The sequence below is a fragment of the Mytilus californianus genome, unplaced genomic scaffold, assembly GCF_021869535.1.
Source record: "Mytilus californianus isolate M0D057914Y unplaced genomic scaffold, xbMytCali1.0.p SCAF_11, whole genome shotgun sequence".
In the NCBI taxonomy this organism is placed as follows: domain Eukaryota; kingdom Metazoa; phylum Mollusca; class Bivalvia; order Mytilida; family Mytilidae; genus Mytilus; species Mytilus californianus.
The window spans coordinates 38,786,346-38,805,981 of record NW_026262593.1 but is presented as its reverse complement, the minus strand read 5'-3'; the positions used below and the strand labels follow the sequence as shown (position 1 = coordinate 38,805,981).

The 19,636-nt window shown below is 32.1% G+C and overlaps 1 protein-coding gene across 1 annotated transcript in view; it reads right to left on the bottom strand.

Annotated features, from left to right (window-relative positions):
- Positions 1-14,967: 14,967 nt before the first annotated feature.
- The window catches only part of LOC127720043 (uncharacterized), a 133,790-nt gene continuing 129,121 nt past the window's right edge, over positions 14,968-19,636 (bottom strand). Inside the window, exons 66-67 of the mRNA XM_052226449.1 lie at positions 17,502-17,578; positions 14,968-16,177 (exon numbers count right to left, since the gene is read on the bottom strand). Of these exons, the coding sequence (XP_052082409.1) occupies positions 16,130-16,177; positions 17,502-17,578 (125 nt within the window). The 3' untranslated portion in view covers positions 14,968-16,129. The remainder of the gene's footprint in view (positions 16,178-17,501; positions 17,579-19,636) is intronic.

The window sequence follows — 19,636 nt, the reverse complement described above, 5'->3', positions numbered from 1 at the left end:
ACAACAGCACAGCACACCACAAACAGCTGTGACGTATTTTTGTGACGTTTATATAATCTTGAAATTCATACAATTATTTGAAACGAGATCCAAAAATTTACAATCATTTTCATAATACTAGTCCAAATAATTATCATGATTATGACGGTCTTGAAAGGCTATTTAAAATTAATGCTACAATGAGGTTGTCAGACGTTTTCAAAATTTTAAACTGATTTGTAGATCTTGTCTTGCGGATCACTTTTGCATATTCAAGTTTCTATCTACCTATAAATTTTTCAGATATAAGGCTAAAATGCAAAAAAAAAGTATTATAATCGTCATTAAAGCGCATTGACTCCAATAAGGAGTCGTCTGACGATTTCATCCAAACAGACTTATTTGTTGTTGTTGAATATTTTTGTTATATAAAGTTTCTCTCTATCTATTACAGTTTTTTTCAGATATTGGGCAATCATGAACAAAATAGGTAACTATAAGAAATCGTTTAACAGTTTTGAAGTACAATGTAAATAGACAATAGACAATATGTAGATCTCATCATTCGAACATTTTTACTCCAATAACTGAAGATTTTTACCATGTAGTTTATTTGTTTGTCTTTCTGATCATTTGTGCAATTAAAAGTTTCTATCTATCTATTAGTTTTCAAGATAATAGACAATGGTGGGGAAAATTGGAAAAAAATCATCATTGAAGGGCAATAACTTCAATCAAGAGTCGTCTGATGATTTTGGTCATGCTGACTTATGTGTAGATCTTGTCTTGCTGATCAATTTTGCTTTTTAAAGTTTCTATCTATCTTCTAGTTTTAAGATATTAGGCAAAAACGCAATAATTCTTATATAAAGGAGTCGTCTGACGATTTTGGTCATGCAGACTTATTTGTTAATCTTGTTTTGCTGATCATTTTTGCTATTTAAAGTTTCTGTCTATCTATTATAACTTTCGAGACAATAGGGACGACGACCACGGAGGACAGGGCCGAGTGATGAGAAGAGCTCACTTGGCCTTTCGGCCAGGTGAACTAAAAAGGGTTATATCTCTAATGACCTTTTGGCATAGATGAGTTACTATGGATCAAAGACTTCAATTGCAAGTTTGAATTCTTATGGTTTAAACTTCAAGTCATATAATTTAATGACACTAATATTTGATATGCTTTAGGTAGTCTCTCTGTAAATTTTAATGGTTTGGAAAGATGATATCTATTGATTTTGATGAATTAGCAAAACTAAGAAAAACCACAGTTTTCTATCAGATATAAGCTAAAACAAAATAGTCAAAACTAGATTTTTAGGAAAACACAAATGGCCCCGCTCGCAAAAATAAAAAGGTTGAAGCCATTTTTAGGCTTGGAAATTTGAGAAAGAAAGTCTGTGTAACTGAAATTTTCACGAAACCAAAACCATAATTTCAGCAAAAATAAAGTGGAGACGAAGCAAACATAATCTCGATTTGTAACACATCATAGTAGACTCGCATCCTTAACTTCAGCTCAATATGTGAAGATGTTTAGAACCAAAGTCTTTATAACAGTTTTTTTCACGAATTTTTCAAAGTCCTAAGTCTGTAATTTTGTCAAAAATCTGCTGAGTGGAACCAAACATAAACTCGATCTGTTACTCATCATATTAGATTCACATACTAAAAATCAGCTCAATATGTGAAGGCGTTTAGAAAAAAAGTCTGTATAACTCTTCTTTTGGAATGACGGATCAGGGTAAAAGTTTGTGGAAGGCCTTAAAAACAAGTAATCTTGACCTAAACTGCTGCTGAAGGCTCTGGGCTGAACATTAAAGTAGGAAGAGTTCAATGACTTCAAGATTCAAATTTTTAGGCGCATCAATTAATACCATTGTAGAATAGTAGACTTAATTAGGGGCTCTAAAGAGCATGTGTCGCTCACCTTGGTCTATGTGCATATTCATCAAAGGACATTTCCAACATTGCAGACAAGAAAAGTATTCATGTCTCTGCTTTGTTGATTTTTTTTGTGATTTAAAGTGTCTATTCATCTATTATAATATTAATTATAAAATGCAAAACACAAAAAAAATGGTAAAAATTGTCAGTAAAGGGCAATAATTCCAATAAGGAGTCGTCATACGATTTTCTCCATATAGTCTTTTGTAGATCTTATCTTGCTGCTCATTTTTGCTTATTCAAGTTTCTATCTATCTTATAATTTTCATCATTACAGGCAAAAATAAAAAAAATGGTAAAATTTGTCATTGAAAGGGCAATAACTCCATAAGAAGTTGTCTGACAGATTTGACGTAAATAGACAATTGGTTGAGCTCAACATTCTGAACATTTCTGCACCAGTCAGATTTTCTCTATTATAATAAATTTATTAATAAAAGTGTCTATTTATAACGATTTTCTATAAAGAAATCAGTTCTATAGAGTGGCAGCTTGAAACATTAGAGCATAAGTTTGGTTAAATTTGGCCAAGTAGTTTCAGAGGAGAAGACTTTTGTAAATGTTCAGTTGATGACGACAGATGCCAAGTGATGAGAAAAACTCACTAGGCCCTTTGAGCCAGGTGAGCTAATAAAAGAGCTGAAAGCTCTGAGGAAAAATGACGCCATTGTCTCCAATATTGGGATATTTTTGATGCAAGTCTTGATTTTCACATAATTTACCTATTGAATCTTAGGAGACTTTTCTGTTCATGGTAGGTAGGCTGACTGACAATAGAATAGATATGAATTGTTTTCAATGTCTATGGATTTTTTATTTGTTTGTCAAGATATATATATGTGTGAAGTGAAGATGACTACTGGTTGTTCTTTTGTACAAAGAAATAGCTCAAGACTACCTGAATGATCTACAATATTCAAAGTAATATGTGTATTTGTTTCTTGCAATTTCATTATTCTTAGTCAAGGATACATTAACAGACTATCCCCTTCTTTGTAAAATTATTTAACAAAATGATTATGAAGAGCCTGTAGTAAGCAAGCTCTTATATCCCACATAGTCCTTATTTAAGAGATAAGTTACAAGTGACCTAGTGACATTGTTATTTCTGTTACTTGAAGCATGATCCATTTCTGTAGATTTAGACAATAGTATTGTTATACTAGTTTGACAATTACAAACATAGTGACACCATTTATACAACCAAATTTTATTGTTGATATATATATAAACTGAAATCTTAAAATGACAACATAAATTATTGCAGAAATTTTTTTTTCAAATGATTTAATGTTTGTTAGTCATTTATTTCAAATAATTAACCCGTACTCAAATAAGGAGATGTGGTATGATTGCCAATGAGATAACAGTCTGATAACTATCCACCAGAGTTCAAGTAATGTGGCTGTTGGCAGTTATATAAGTCACTTTACAGTCCTCAACAATGAACAAAACCGGTTCATTGTTTTCAGGCACCATAGGAAAAAGAGGAGTTGTGGCTTGGTGGCTTACAAGAAAATATAAGAAATATAATAATAATAATATAAATAAGAAAATAAGAGAGACAAAAAGACAGGACTAAGCCACTGGACTACATATAAAGTGCTCCATTACTAATCATTAGAGGAGCTGCTGATCTATACCTAGAAAAGAAAGATGTTGAGGACTTATAGCCAGTGCGAGCAGAATTTTCAGACTTAGGAACAACAGAGTAGATGTGGGGACACCACATATATAGGCCACTCTGCCCTATTTGCTGCCACCTATTAAAATTAATGTCTAGGGTGGTAATTAAACCCATGTGCATTTAATCTGTTGTTCTCTATGTACATATATGATATATATTAAAAGCAAAAAATGCAACTGTAATGTAAATATGGTAATTTACATCATTATAGCCTCATTTTTTATACGAACCTATTTCTTATGCAAGGTGTATCATATAACTCTGAAAGCAATACAATCCCTTTGTAAATACTAATTATATCTGCTGTTAAACAATAATAACAAAATAGTGGTTATTTCTAAGTATGCCGTAACAACAACGTGCATTTTAAGTAAACAAACATCAATGAACGACCACGTGTTTGTCTCCTGTGCTTGAATTATAAAACAACTTATCAGCATTATATACATTAATTTTTGCTAAGACTGACGGTTATAAACATGTCTGTTTACATTATAAGTTTTATAAACAATTATTTGTTGTTATGACTTGTGTATGCATTGAAATATAATGAAGATAACATTGATTTTTACCGTAAAAAATTGAATACACAACATTCCAGAGATGTACACACCAAACATATCCTACTTTTGTAACGATGGATGGTAACGTATATATAGCCACTTATATATCATAAATTTTGTAAAACTGTTCTTGGAATTAAAAAACCTCATGTAATATAGCTGCAAAGTCTGAGTTAGGACGGTTTCCACTTGACTCCAGGAAATTTGATTTATTAAATTATAGTTTATACACAACACAATTTATCTTCTATCTAGAGTTTAGAAGCCTCTGTCAATCTATTTTTAGATTCTATTATTGTTTACTACTAGAGGGGGTATGTGTTTTGATGACCTCATTATCAGATTGACAAACTTACCTACACGTGTATCATATGTATGTTAATCAGCTATTATTTACTGTTTTCGAACCATATTCGAAAATCTATTTAGTATCCGTATGTTAACAATCAATTGACATGGATATACGTTTCTTTGAAATAGTGATTGGATATTGTTCATTTGATTGAGTAATGATTATCTCCTCAACGTATCACTTTTTCAAGTGTGCCATGGGTAACCCCCAGGTAACAGAAACATTCGTCTTATGATCCAGAACTTTCGAAACTGGAATTAAACTAGATTTCGTGCAGAGCTGAGAACAAAGGACATTAAATGCCCAACTATCGCTAGGAGAATGGCTTATTGACTTTAGTTCGATTTTTGAAACCTTCGGCCATGACAGCATGTTAGAAGTTACATCTCAATTGACCAGTGCGCGATCCCACAATGCACCGCAAAAAATGTAACCAAAATAACAATTATGGGATAAGAACGACAAAGAGTAAACTTTCGTTCAACGTTTTAATCTACAGCTTTGAATAAATAATTATCTGTTTGTCAAACAATATTCCAAATGACAGTATCATTACATAAGCCCGCTAGTTTTGGGTTGGCCAGTTTTAACTACTTTGTCGGCGGCAGTCAACAATTCCATACACTCCATTTTTGTACTCCTGCTACATCAGAAACAATCACACTCCCAGCTCTTCAGGCAGTTATTCAATTGCGTCGGCTCTTCAACGCTTCACCGTCTTTGAATAAGCATGTTCCTACCGCCCAGGCTCGGGAAGTCAGTGATCGTGAATCTGTTACGGTTATTTTGCAGAGCCACTGCCTTTGGTGGAAACAAAAATATTACAGCAGCAACCCAATGACTATATTTAATTAAAGAACATATATTTACTTTATTCAATGAAGAAGCCTCCTGCTTTACCGAGCGGAGTTAGTATTATCACATTAGTACATGTACGAGGTCAATTCCGTACCAGGAGAATGAGAAGATGTCGTCATACGGTAATCAACAGTAAACAGGTGTCAAATCAGTAGTTCAAGATTAGTCCTTGCAACTATAAAAAATTCCGCAAGTCTTTCCAAGCACGATCAATACTAGTCCAACAGCACCTACGGCACTCGTAGATCATACACTACACATTGGGGTTTACCATTCTACTGCAGCAGGGAGTGAAGAACAGCATGGAGATTGGAGGACACGTATAGGATATGCATATATATGTCTGCACTTCTTTAGGATATGCAACTGAATATATTGTATTGGTGGAAACTTTGCCTTTGTTAAGTATAAGTAATATTTATATATTTTATTAATAAACAAAACATACATCTCCTTATATCAGGATTAACAGCAGTTACATAGTATAAATAATACTATATATTATATGTAATATATTTCAGCACATAGTAGCACACATTATTTATATCTCTATTCTAGATTACTCTACACCTTCCGGGATCTCCCTAGGTGAATATTTTGTACAGTATAAGTAATAAATATGTATTTATATGTATTATATTTCAGCACATACTAGCACACAGTATTTATATCTCTATTCTAGATTGCTCCACACCTGCTGGGATCACTCCAGGTGAACATTTCGTGCAGTATTAGTCATCAATATGTATTTATATGTATATATTTCAGCACATAGTACATGTAGCACACAGTATTTATCATGTTTATATCTCTATTCTAGATTGCTCCACACCTGCTGGCATCTCCCCAGGTGGACATTTCATACAGTAAAGTAATAAATTGTATTATATTTCAGGTCGTTCATTCTCTTTATATATATTGCACTAAGTCATTCATTTTCTTATATATATCGTTCTACACCTGCTGGATCGCCACAGGTCAATCATTCATTCTCTTTATATATATTGCACTACACCTGCTGGATCGCCACAGGTCATTCATTTACTTTATATATATTGAACTACACCTGCTGGATCGCCACAGGTCATTCATTCACTTATATATATTGAACTACACCTGCTGGATCGCCACAGGTCGTTCAGTCTCTTTATATATATTGTACTACACCTGCTGGATCGCCACAGGTTATTCATTCTCTTTATATATATTGCACACCTGCTGGATCGCCACAGGTCATTCATTCATTTATTTATATTGTACTACACCTGCTGGATCGCCACAGGTTATTCATTCACTTTATATATTGCACTACACCTGCTGGATCGCCACAGGTCATTCAGTCTCTTTATATATATTGCACTACACCTGCTGGATCGCCACAGGTCATTCATTCTCTTTATATATATTGCACACCTGCTGGATCGCCACAGGTCATTCATTCACTTTATACATATTGTACTACACCTGCTGGATCGCCACAGGTTATTCATTCTCTTTATATATATTGCACACCTGCTGGATCGCCACAGGTCATTCATTCTCTTTATATATATTGTACTACACCTGCTGGATCGCCACAGGTCATTCATTCTCTTTATATATATTGTACTATACCTGCTGGATCGCCACAGGTCATTCATTCTCTTTATATATATTGTACACCTGCTGGATCGCCACAGGTCATTCATTCTCTTTATATATATTGCACACCTGCTGGATCGCCACAGGTCATTCATTCACTTTATATATATTGTACTACACCTGCTGGATCGCCACAGGTTATTCATTCTCTTTATATATATTGCACACCTGCTGGATCGCCACAGGTCATTCATTCTCTTTATATATATTGTACTACACCTGCTGGATCGCCACAGGTCATTCATTCTCTTTATATATATTGTACACCTGCTGGATCGCCACAGGTCATTCATTTTCTTTATATATATTGTACTACACCTGCTGGATCGCCACAGGTTATTCATTCTCTTTATATATATTGCACACCTGCTGGATCGCCACAGGTCATTCATTCTCTTTATATATATTGCACTACACCTGCTGGATCGCCACAGGTCATTCATTCTCTTTATATATATTGCACACCTGCTGGATCGCCACAGGTCATTCATTCACTTTATACATATTGTACTACACCTGCTGGATCGCCACAGGTTATTCATTCTCTTTATATATATTGCACACCTGCTGGATCGCCACAGGTCATTCATTCTCTTTATATATATTGTACTACACCTGCTGGATCGCCACAGGTCATTCATTCACTTTATATATATTGTACTACACCTGCTGGATCGCCACAGGTTATTCATTCTCTTTATATATATTGCACACCTGCTGGATCGCCACAGGTCATTCATTCTCTTTATATATATTGTACTACACCTGCTGGATCGCCACAGGTCATTCATTCTCTTTATATATATTGTACACCTGCTGGATCGCCACAGGTCATTCATTCTCTTTATATATATTGCACACCTGCTGGATCGCCACAGGTCATTCATTCACTTTATATATATTGTACTACACCTGCTGGATCGCCACAGGTTATTCATTCTCTTTATATATATTGCACACCTGCTGGATCGCCACAGGTCATTCATTCTCTTTATATATATTGTACTACACCTGCTGGATCGCCACAGGTCATTCATTCTCTTTATATATATTGTACACCTGCTGGATCGCCACAGGTCATTCATTTTCTTTATATATATTGTACACCTGCTGGATCGCCACAGGTCATTCATTCTCTTTATATATATTGCACACCTGCTGGATCGCCACAGGTCATTCATTCACTTTATATATATCGTACTACACCTGCTGGATCGCCACAGGTTATTCATTCTCTTTATATATATTGTACTACACCTGCTGGATCGCCACAGGTCATTCATTCTCTTTATATATATTGTACTATACCTGCTGGATCGCCACAGGTCATTCATTCTCTTTATATATTGTACACCTGCTGGATCGCCACAGGTCATTCATTCACTTTATATATATTGTAATACACCTGCGGGATCGCCCCAGGTCGTTCATTCTCTTTGTATATATGGCAATAAACCTGCTGGATCGCCACAGGTTGTTTATTATCTTAATAATTACGTATTAATGTTTTATATTTAACTCCGCTGGGATCTCCACTTAGATCTCTCTGGAGTATTTTAGGACTACTGGGACTTCCCTGGTCGTTTTTTCTTTTTCTTTATTTACAGAAAAATACAGATACAGATACAGATATTAATAACCTATCGTATTCGGATGCTGCCTTCAGAACAATAGCACCGGAATATAAAGGAAATCAATACCTTGATTCCTGCCATCATAGTATAATGTGTTAGAACGACAGTCACGCAACTTTCGTTAAGCATTAAACGCAACAATTTAATCAAATGTGCAAGTTTATATCATTTCGAATTAGGGGCATACAGAGTTCCATGAACTGTCTTCCTACTATCACCGAGAACCATTTGATATACTTTATAACACACTGAAAGAATCGGAAAGAATTGCAATTATTATATAGCTAGGTTTTGATATCATTATTTGCTTGTCATAACTACACCACAACAGGGATCGAGCGATTACCTTCTATTTGCATGGAGCAAGATAAACAACTTACATGTAGGCTTCTATGAACAGGCCAACATTTACATCATCCTTATTACAGTGTTTGTACAACATGTTATCAACAGGAGTTTTCCTCACGTTTCATAGATACTGTAACACTGTGCATTTTAACAGCGTTCTTTGGTTCTCTTCGATGAACTGGAAACATTCACTTGTTGAATTAGGGATGTAATCTAAAGTTCCTAGTATCAGTGATGTTGATATCAGGGTAGTACTTTGCTTTTGGTGTGAAACTTAGAACACCAAGACTGATTACAATTAAAGAACAGTTTGAACCAGTGGTGCCTTAGTATAAGTAACAATTAACTTGAGAATGGGGGCCGTATACTTTCTCCTCCTTTCTTTAAAGTGACTCTGATGCAATGCGTTTATTCCTTATTTGGACAACTCAGTTATGCCTTGGTTATAACTAAAGTTTCGTAGTCATTCTTAAGACAATACATCAGGACTTATAAGAAGTTTATTTGCAAAGATCATGATAAATGTATCATTGAGTCTTTGTCATAGTTTTCTTATAACTAATTTATATTTTTATATGGTATTATTTCTTGGGGGCTTTCACTCATTCATCATTCATTATGAATTCACTCAATTTGGCCTTTATAATTCAAGGGGAATTATACTCCCCCAATTCAATAATACATCAGATGGGTTAATTCCTGCCAGGTCGGTAATTTCTCTAGTCAAGTAGCTTACACCTGCCGGGATCGCCCCAGGTGACATTTTATACAGTTAAGTTTAATTTCTCTAGTCAAGTAGCTCACACCTGCCGGGATCGCCCCAGGTGACATTTCATACAGTTAAGTTTGCTGCAGGGATCTCCCCATCATTGTTATGTATTTAAAAAATTTAAAGGTTAAATTTTCCAATGAATGAGTAGCCCCAAGAAAGCCAATAATGTAACATTTTAAGTTAAAGAAATGTTTATTGTTACATGTATGTTATGGTGTTTAATTTAGATAATGATGTTTAGAGTTATTATGTTATATAATAAAAGTCTTTCTTTAAAATGTGTTGTGTATAAAAGGAAATTTGATTTATTAAATTATAGTTTATACACAACACAATTTATCTTCTATCTAGAGTTTAGAAGCCTCTGTCAATCTATTTTTAGATTCTATTATTGTTTACTACTAGAGGGGGTATGTGTTTTGATGACCTCATTATCAGATTGACAAACTTACCTACACGTGTATCATATGTATGTTAATCAGCTATCCCACCCACCGTCCCCAGCTACTCCAATCTGGGTTTCGAATAATATACTTGTATCTTACCAGTATGTAACTGTTAGTGTATAGATAGATAGTGAAGCTTCATTATTTGTTGAACCTAAGGGATTTTCATTCTAGCCTTTTTAATAATTAACAATGATTTATAACATATTATTGTACATATGATATTGATGTTATGATATTAGTTCTTTAATAATCGTTTTAATCATTAATAACTAACTTAGTCATTAAGTTTAGTTTTATGTATGTACATTGTATATTTAGACTTGTTTTCTCACCAATTTAGAGGCTACTCATATTATGGATAATTGCATCAGGCCTTTATAATTCAAGGGGAATTATACTCCCCCAATTCAATAATACATCAGATGGGTTAATTCCTGCCAGGTCGGTAATTTCTCTAGTCAAGTAGCTTACACCTGCCGGGATCGCCCCAGGTGACATTTTATACAGTTAAGTTTAATTTCTCTAGTCAAGTAGCTCACACCTGCCGGGATCGCCCCAGGTGACATTTCATACAGTTAAGTTTGCTGCAGGGATCTCCCCATCATTGTTATGTATTTAAAAAATTTAAAGGTTAAATTTTCCAATGAATGAGTAGCCCCAAGAAAGCCAATAATGTAACATTTTAAGTTAAAGAAATGTTTATTGTTACATGTATGTTATGGTGTTTAATTTAGATAATGATGTTTAGAGTTATTATGTTATATAATAAAAGTCTTTCTTTAAAATGTGTTGTGTATAAAAGGAAATTTGATTTATTAAATTATAGTTTATACACAACACAATTTATCTTCTATCTAGAGTTTAGAAGCCTCTGTCAATCTATTTTTAGATTCTATTATTGTTTACTACTAGAGGGGGTATGTGTTTTGATGACCTCATTATCAGATTGACAAACTTACCTACACGTGTATCATATGTATGTTAATCAGCTATCCCACCCACCGTCCCCAGCTACTCCAATCTGGGTTTCGAATAATATACTTGTATCTTACCAGTATGTAACTGTTAGTGTATAGATAGATAGTGAAGCTTCATTATTTGTTGAACCTAAGGGATTTTCATTCTAGCCTTTTTAATAATTAACAATGATTTATAACATATTATTGTACATATGATATTGATGTTATGATATTAGTTCTTTAATAATCGTTTTAATCATTAATAACTAACTTAGTCATTAAGTTTAGTTTTATGTATGTACATTGTATATTTAGACTTGTTTTCTCACCAATTTAGAGGCTACTCATATTATGGATAATTGCATCAGGCCTTTATAATTCAAGGGGAATTATACTCCCCCAATTCAATAATACATCAGATGGGTTAATTCCTGCCAGGTCGGTAATTTCTCTAGTCAAGTAGCTTACACCTGCCGGGATCGCCCCAGGTGACATTTTATACAGTTAAGTTTAATTTCTCTAGTCAAGTAGCTCACACCTGCCGGGATCGCCCCAGGTGACATTTCATACAGTTAAGTTTGCTGCAGGGATCTCCCCATCATTGTTATGTATTTAAAAAATTTAAAGGTTAAATTTTCCAATGAATGAGTAGCCCCAAGAAAGCCAATAATGTAACATTTTAAGTTAAAGAAATGTTTATTGTTACATGTATGTTATGGTGTTTAATTTAGATAATGATGTTTAGAGTTATTATGTTATATAATAAAAGTCTTTCTTTAAAATGTGTTGTGTATAAATTTATAAAAACTCAAGTTTTATTATATTTTTGTAGAATTAACTGCCTTGAAATAAACCCTCTTGTTAAAGAAGCTTCCAAAGTAAATAAGTCTATGTCTCAAGATGGAATATATACTTGGTACACTTTTGCCAAGCACATTTTTAAAGAATTTAATATTGATGAAGAAGAATATGTTGATTTTGATAAACCTTTTAAACTTATAAAAAATTCACTTAAAAAAACTTTTAAACATATTGTTAAAGAAAAGTATGATAAAATCACTCGTGAAAAACTTTCAAATATCGATAACAGTTCAAAACTTTACCTTTATAGTAAACTTAAAAATGAAATTAAACTGGAAGACTACTTGCACAATCTAAACAATTTTAATAGTCGTCAACTTTTAACAAACTTCCGTGTAAGTGACCATAACTTGGAAATTGAAATAGGTCGATATAAAAAAATTCAAAAACACAGAGTGTATAAAGTTTGTAAAATTTTAGATGATGAGGAACACTTTTTCCTTCATTGCCAAAACAGTTATATTAGAAATCCCCTCATAAATGCAATTAAAACCAATAAACAAAATTTTAACCAGCTTGACTCAAACTCTAAACTTAAAACTATTTTAGATCCCAATAAAGATATTTTGTCTAGTGTTGTAGGCAATATATAGAAAGCAATCAATGGAATTGTGAAAATAAGGTCCACATTGGTCAATTATCTATATACTTATAATATATATATCATTAATATTAACTTGACTTGTTTAACACTTTTTTCATGTATTGTATGTTTCTTGTCACTTGTGTAAATTATGTTTGCATTTTAACCTGTCAGGGTTTCACTTTTTGCAATAAAGTTATTATATAACAGTAAATGTAATTGGATAAGCTACCCGAAACAATAAATAATTTGCATATTCAGGGCCGGGTACGCAACAGACATGGGGTAATTGAAATATGTAATTGGCTGTAATTAATTACAATTTCTCAAGTAATTGAATGTAATGTGTAATTGAGCATTTTTTCAATACAAGTAATTGAAAGTAATGAATTACAAAGGCCAAAATTGTCTGTAATTGACAATTACTTTTCAATTACAACTCAATTACATTTGAAATTTGGGATCAGAAAGATTGAATCTTGTGTTTTCTCAAAAAATTATGAAAAGCCATGACCTTTGCAAATGTAGTTAGCTGACAAATCGAAGCAAACACAGTATACCTTCTGTAATTACACAACCATGAAAGAAGATTCTTTATTTGTAATGAATGAAAAAAAAATTATAAAAGAAAAAAAAAATATTGTAGAAACATGCCATAATTTGTGTTTAAAAGAAACCATTAGTAAGTCACTGTCTTATACCTTAATTAGCTTGTTACCTACATGTATATTCAGATGGATATTGTTAGACATTGATTTAACATAATAAATTCAAAAGGTCATTAGTCAATCAATAAATATAACCTCTGGCTATTTGTTTTATCATAAACTATATAATGACTGTTTTTACAACAGTTATGTTTGCATGTTAAACAGGTGTTAAGCCAATTAGAGAGAGATAAATATACCCCTAGGTACATGATTTTTTTTTAAAATAATTAATTGTGATTAAAACTACATTATATTTTTTAAAAAGTCAGACTTCCTAAATCATTTCTTTAGGAAAAATAATTTTAATAAGTTGTGATCAAAATAAAAAAATAAAATTTATCTATAGGGCTCGATCTCTTCTTGTATCATTTTCAATGAAATACATTAAAACATAAAATTTCAATAGGTAATTAAACAAAATTTAATATTTTCCAAATATTGAATAAGGCTTTTTATCATTTTGCGCATTAAATTAAACCAGACATCTAGTCCTAACGATTCCTGATAGACAAAGTATTATGTGCACTTCAGATTTATGTTTGTTTTTTCTTTATTCCTGTAACACACCAGATATTTAACTTTTACTCTTCTTTGATACTGGCTGAATTTGAAAATAGTCACAGTAGATCTCATTTGTTATTATTATAAAGCAATGTATGATAATTATGTACATATGATAGAATAAATGCATGTTCTAAATTTTCCTTTCAAAAGTAATTGAAGTAATTAATTATATTTGGCAAGTAATTGGAAAGTAATTAATTACTTTGTCAAAAAAAGTCAAATGTAATGTGTAATTTAATTGAAGATTTTGTAATTGTAATTGAATGTAATTAATTACTTTCAAAAGTAATTGACCCCATGTCTGGTACGCAATTGTGTCAGCTTTTGTTTTGATGGAAAAATGTAAACATTGGAATCCGCCATTTTGACATAGGAAACAAACTTATTTTCAATCTTGGATTAAAGGACATTGCACACATTGCCAGCATATCATGCATAATCAGTCATGTAAAAATATATCTTTTAATTTGTTTTCTACACTTACTATTCTATGTTTGAGTTAATTTAATGTTTTAATTTCCAACAGAACAGAACATCGTTCTCAAAGACGACGAAGAAAAAAATATAGGTGGCGGCACCGTGGCGCTGTTTATGGGCGTGATCATTCAGATTCAGGCATTTGCTGTTCAACTGTCTGCAGCTATAACTTTGTAAACAAAAAACATATGCACCGCGTGGGTATAACCGTATTACTGATTTTTTATTCTTAAAAACCTCGTAAATCTTGATAAAGAGCATTATGTTTCGTATGGATATCAAGATGATGCCGATTATTATTATGTAAAAAAATTTACTGATTATAAAGACATGCACATAAAAGCGAAAGCTCGTATAAATATGAAAAATATACCAAAGGGATAGCTCATAATACCATTTAATAACAATAAACATATGGACAGGTTAAGAATGAAATTCTGTATAGTATATAAGTATGTAAAATACGGAACCGAGCTGGAAAGCGGCTTGGAAGCAGTAAATGACTTCTGGTCAGCGGTATAGGAAAATTGAATGCGTCATTTTCCAAAAATGAGAGATAAATTATTGTGATTAAACCTACAAATAATGCTATCAAAATTTTTATTTTTAATTTACAAAACCTAACTTGTAGTAAATTTCACAATAATAAAAAAAGTTCACAAAAATTTATGAAACTACAGTACACAAATAAGGTACATAACTTAGTGTAATCTTTCGTAAAATCTGCAAAAATTCTCCACATGACAATAAGTTGTAATGCTCATCTTCAACGTTAATCAATTGTAGAAAGTAAGAATGTAGAAAACAAGAGTGCACACACTGAAATGTCTCGCCTTCTTTACTAACCATTGATATTATGTTGATTGTCCTAAATATAAAGCTTTACTACAACTATCACATAAACTTAACAGGATCCAAGAAATTGAGGTCAAAGTAAGATAAACCAAACTGGAAATACATGTACATCTTACAATCATTCCATACATGAAATATGCTTTAAATGTAGCTGACCTATTGCATATTTCAGAAACAAACTTAATCAGGAAAACTCAACATTGATCAATGAACCATGAAAATGAGGTCAAGGACAATATACATATGACAGACGGAAACTTCATAACATAAGCCATCTATATACTAAGTATGAAGGATCAAGGTCTTCTACTTACTGAAATATTAAGCTTTTGAGAAGTTTGTTAATGCCTGCATGACCGCCAGATCACTATCCCTATGTCTAGCTTTCTGCGACAAGAGTTGAATGCTCCACAAAAACTGTAGGATTACACAAAACAGGTACTCTTTTTTCCAGACTTGACATTCATCATACTATAAGGCTGAGTTGCACTTTATCCAAGCCATCCAAAACTATTTAGAATCTTTGAAAAGTCATTTAAAAAAAAATTAAATTGTTGTATGTAAACAAGTATACAAAAATACAAAAAAAAACCTCCAAAACAACCAACACCTATTTAAGAGTTCATAACAACAAGATATAGAGTACATATATTAGATAAATATTAAACATTTTTTTTAATTTGAAGTTTCATATGACTTTGATTTACAATTATCTGTCATGTTTCAGTGTTTATTGTATATAACTAAGACATTGTCATCTGCATTTTTTCAGTGTTTTCAGCAATAAGCTTTAAATCAGATAACTATTTATCTCCAACTTTGTATAATAAAACTTGTTTCCTCTGACTGATTTAATTCATGATTCTTGGTGGTCTGGGGCAGATGTAAAGTTAAATAATGGTGGTTTTGGAACGATTTTTTTTCTTCTTCTTCTTCTTCTGTTTTAAAAGAAAAGAAAAAGTATGTAATTTCAGCTCATATTATTATATTTTATTTCTGTGTCTGCATACAATATGGTTTGAGCGCTTATTTCACTCACTGTTTAATCTATAAGAATGACTACCATGATGCCTTTACTATTAAAACATTTATAATGCTTATATCATGGAATTTACAACAAGAGACTGTCAGATGGACAGCAAATCACATTTTCCTGCATGATATTGATATTTGCAAATCTGGATCCCCAGAAGGATCCAATAAAAAAAAATAAAAGAATTTTTGAAGGGTTCAGAAATGGAAAGGCTAAAATCAATCTAAGTATCACTTTTCGTTACTTAAAGGTCTACAAATCAACAACGATAAAAGCTAAAAATGTGAAAATCAAACTTGACCTTCATTTAGTTGCAAGAAACAACCTATCTTAATCTGAAAAGATTTCATCAAAGCATTTTCAAGTTGTTACACGGACTACCCTCTAAGTATCACTTTTTGCTACTTAATTTAAATGTCTTAAAACTCAACAACGATAAAAGCTAAAATCGTGAAAATCAAACTTGACCTTCATTTAGTCGAAAAAAACAACATATCTAAATTTCAAAAGATTTTGTCAAAGTGTTTTTAGGTTATTGCACAGACAAGGCTCTAATTATCACTTTTCGCTACTTAAAAGTCTACAACTCAACAACGATATAAGCTAAAATTGTGAAATTGAATTTGGCCTTCATTTAGTCCCAGGAAACAACATATCTAAATTGAAAAGATTTTGTCAAAGTGCTTTCAAGAAATTGCACTGACACTGTTTGGCAGCCGCCCGCCATACATCACCAAATAATAACCAATATATTCCTTTGGAAATCCAGTTACAAATCTGATCTCATACAATTAAGATATAAATTGATTTGACTATGTTAATCTGCTGAGGACTAGTCCCTACAAATCTCTTAACAAGCGGTTTACTGTATTCAGTGATGAATATAGATGATTTGTCCTTCCAGTAAAATATTGAAAAAGAAAGAAACAGTAACCTCATTAGTAGTGCACCTCGTACCTCAATAGCAAATCAAATATAAAAAAGAGTCAAACTTGTGTAGGGTACATGCACATGGTGCTCCATGTGAGAATACATTTCATTTTATCTTTGATTGCAATAAATATTTCTATTAAAGGAATATTATGTGTACTTTAAACAATAGGAACATAACAATTACTGGTGGCAGCTTAACCCTAGATTTAATTTATGCAATTTGCATTTTTTTTGTCATAAATATAGGTCCAATTTTTTGGGCCTTCCTGATCCAACTTTTTTACAGAAGTACTAACCGATTTGCCTTTACCATTATCAGGTGACTGTGAAGGAGTTCCACTGCTTGACTGATAATATGCTGAAGTTGATGGACCTGAAGCAATCAAACAAAAGCGTCAACATAACATCAAATAATCAAACAGTTGTATTGTATTATACTTTAAAAAATACATTATGTTTCTAACATTTATCATTAAGAAATTCTGACACTGCTTTCACTTTTTTTGTAACCTTCAGGCACAGAAATATATAATACTATATTGCAAACAAATCAAATTCATTTCATATGCTGTATCAATTTTTGTAATTTTGACACCAGGAATTAATTAAGGAAATGTTCTTAGTGAATATAAAGTTTAGATAAAATCCAAGCACTATAAGTCTTTTAATGGCCATTTTCCTACATTGTGGGCAACCAATACATTTAATTGAAAAAAGGAATAAATTTGGAATAGAAAAATATACTTACATAGGAATTTTCATTGAAATCCTTGCAAAAACAGATGTATCTCAAAATTGTTGATATTTAAAAAAAAAAAAAAAATTTTACCACAATTTTGACATTGGGAAACAATTCAGAATGTATATTTTACCTTTCTGTCAACTTTCATTTAAATCTTTACACTGAATCAGATGTTTCTCAAAATATGTGATATTTGAACAAAAAAGTTTAACCAATACTTGACACTGAGAACTTTTATTATCATATTACCAAGATTATTGAAGGGTCATATCATAACCTATTCACCATTTTTTGTTCCTTCCAGTTCAAGGAAGAAGATTTCTACCACAATTTTGTCAAAATTTCCCCGCCCCAAAAATAAGCAAAAGGAATTTCCTTTTATAAATATTAATACAATGCATAAAAACTATTGTTTACATTTGTGGCAATCTTGACTTTATGCACAACATAGAAGTGTTGATCGACATAAAAGGATGTTGCTGAAACAAAAAGTTTTAATGACCAGTTCCATAACTATTACAACAAATATTGAGTTTGACATTGGGAATAAATTTAAATAGTATATCATTACATATATGTATACTGTTTTAAAAATCTATCACAAAATGACATTTCTTAAAACTTGATTTGAGATTTTTGAACAAAAAACAAAGTTTTATGTCCCAATTTTGTCTAAATTGTCAGAAAAAAAACCATCTGTGTATAAGTATGAACAGTGTGCATAAAAATTAAGGAAATTAAACATAGAAGTGCAGACAGATAGACAGACATAAAATGGCAATAGTCAGGCTCTAATAAACAATAGAGATGTATCATAGGTGCTTGAGCTTGAGGAGAGGATCCTGTTATGAGCCCCTTTTCAATATATATCACTTATGTGTACCATATATATACAATTATATACCATATTTTTACTCTAAATATGCATGTTTACTATCAACATGTAAACATGCATATTTAGAGTGAAAATATGGTATATTGGTATATATATGGTACACATAAGTGATATATATTGAAAAATCTAGGATTTATGATAATAAGGGGGAGGGACTATGGGGGTTCCTTACAGGATCCTACTTCAAACACCTATGAGATATATTACAGCTTTTATCCTAATGCTAGCAAGTTAAAGGTTTGGTTTGCTTGCTTGCTTTGTTTGTAATAATGTTTGCTCAAGCATTGTAATTAAGATTGACATCTGAAAACAATATAAAAAGGCGGAGTTAAACTTGTATAAATTATATTTAAATTTGATTGGACATTATCAAATAATCAAATTTACCTATATACAGGTTTAACTTACTCTGCCTACTTATATTGTTTGCAGATGTCAATCTTCATTACAATGCTTGAGCAAACGTTAATACAAACAAAGCAAGCAAGCAAACCAAACCTTTAACTTGCTAGAATTAGGATTACAGCTGTAAAGACCATAAAAGAATTGCTTGTTATGTAGATGAACATTGAAATAACCTGTCTCCTAAACAAAGCAGTCCAAATGACATATTCAGCATTAGAATTTGAATATTCAATACCTTGATCAACAGGAGACGTTGTTGCAGTTGCATTACAAGTTGACTTCCTTGGGCTACTAATAGGTGTACTTGGCAGGTCAGATGATTCAAACAAAAGTCAAATTAGTCAAGCCCTTAAAATTTGTATTGATTGTATGGCTTACTGAACAGGTTG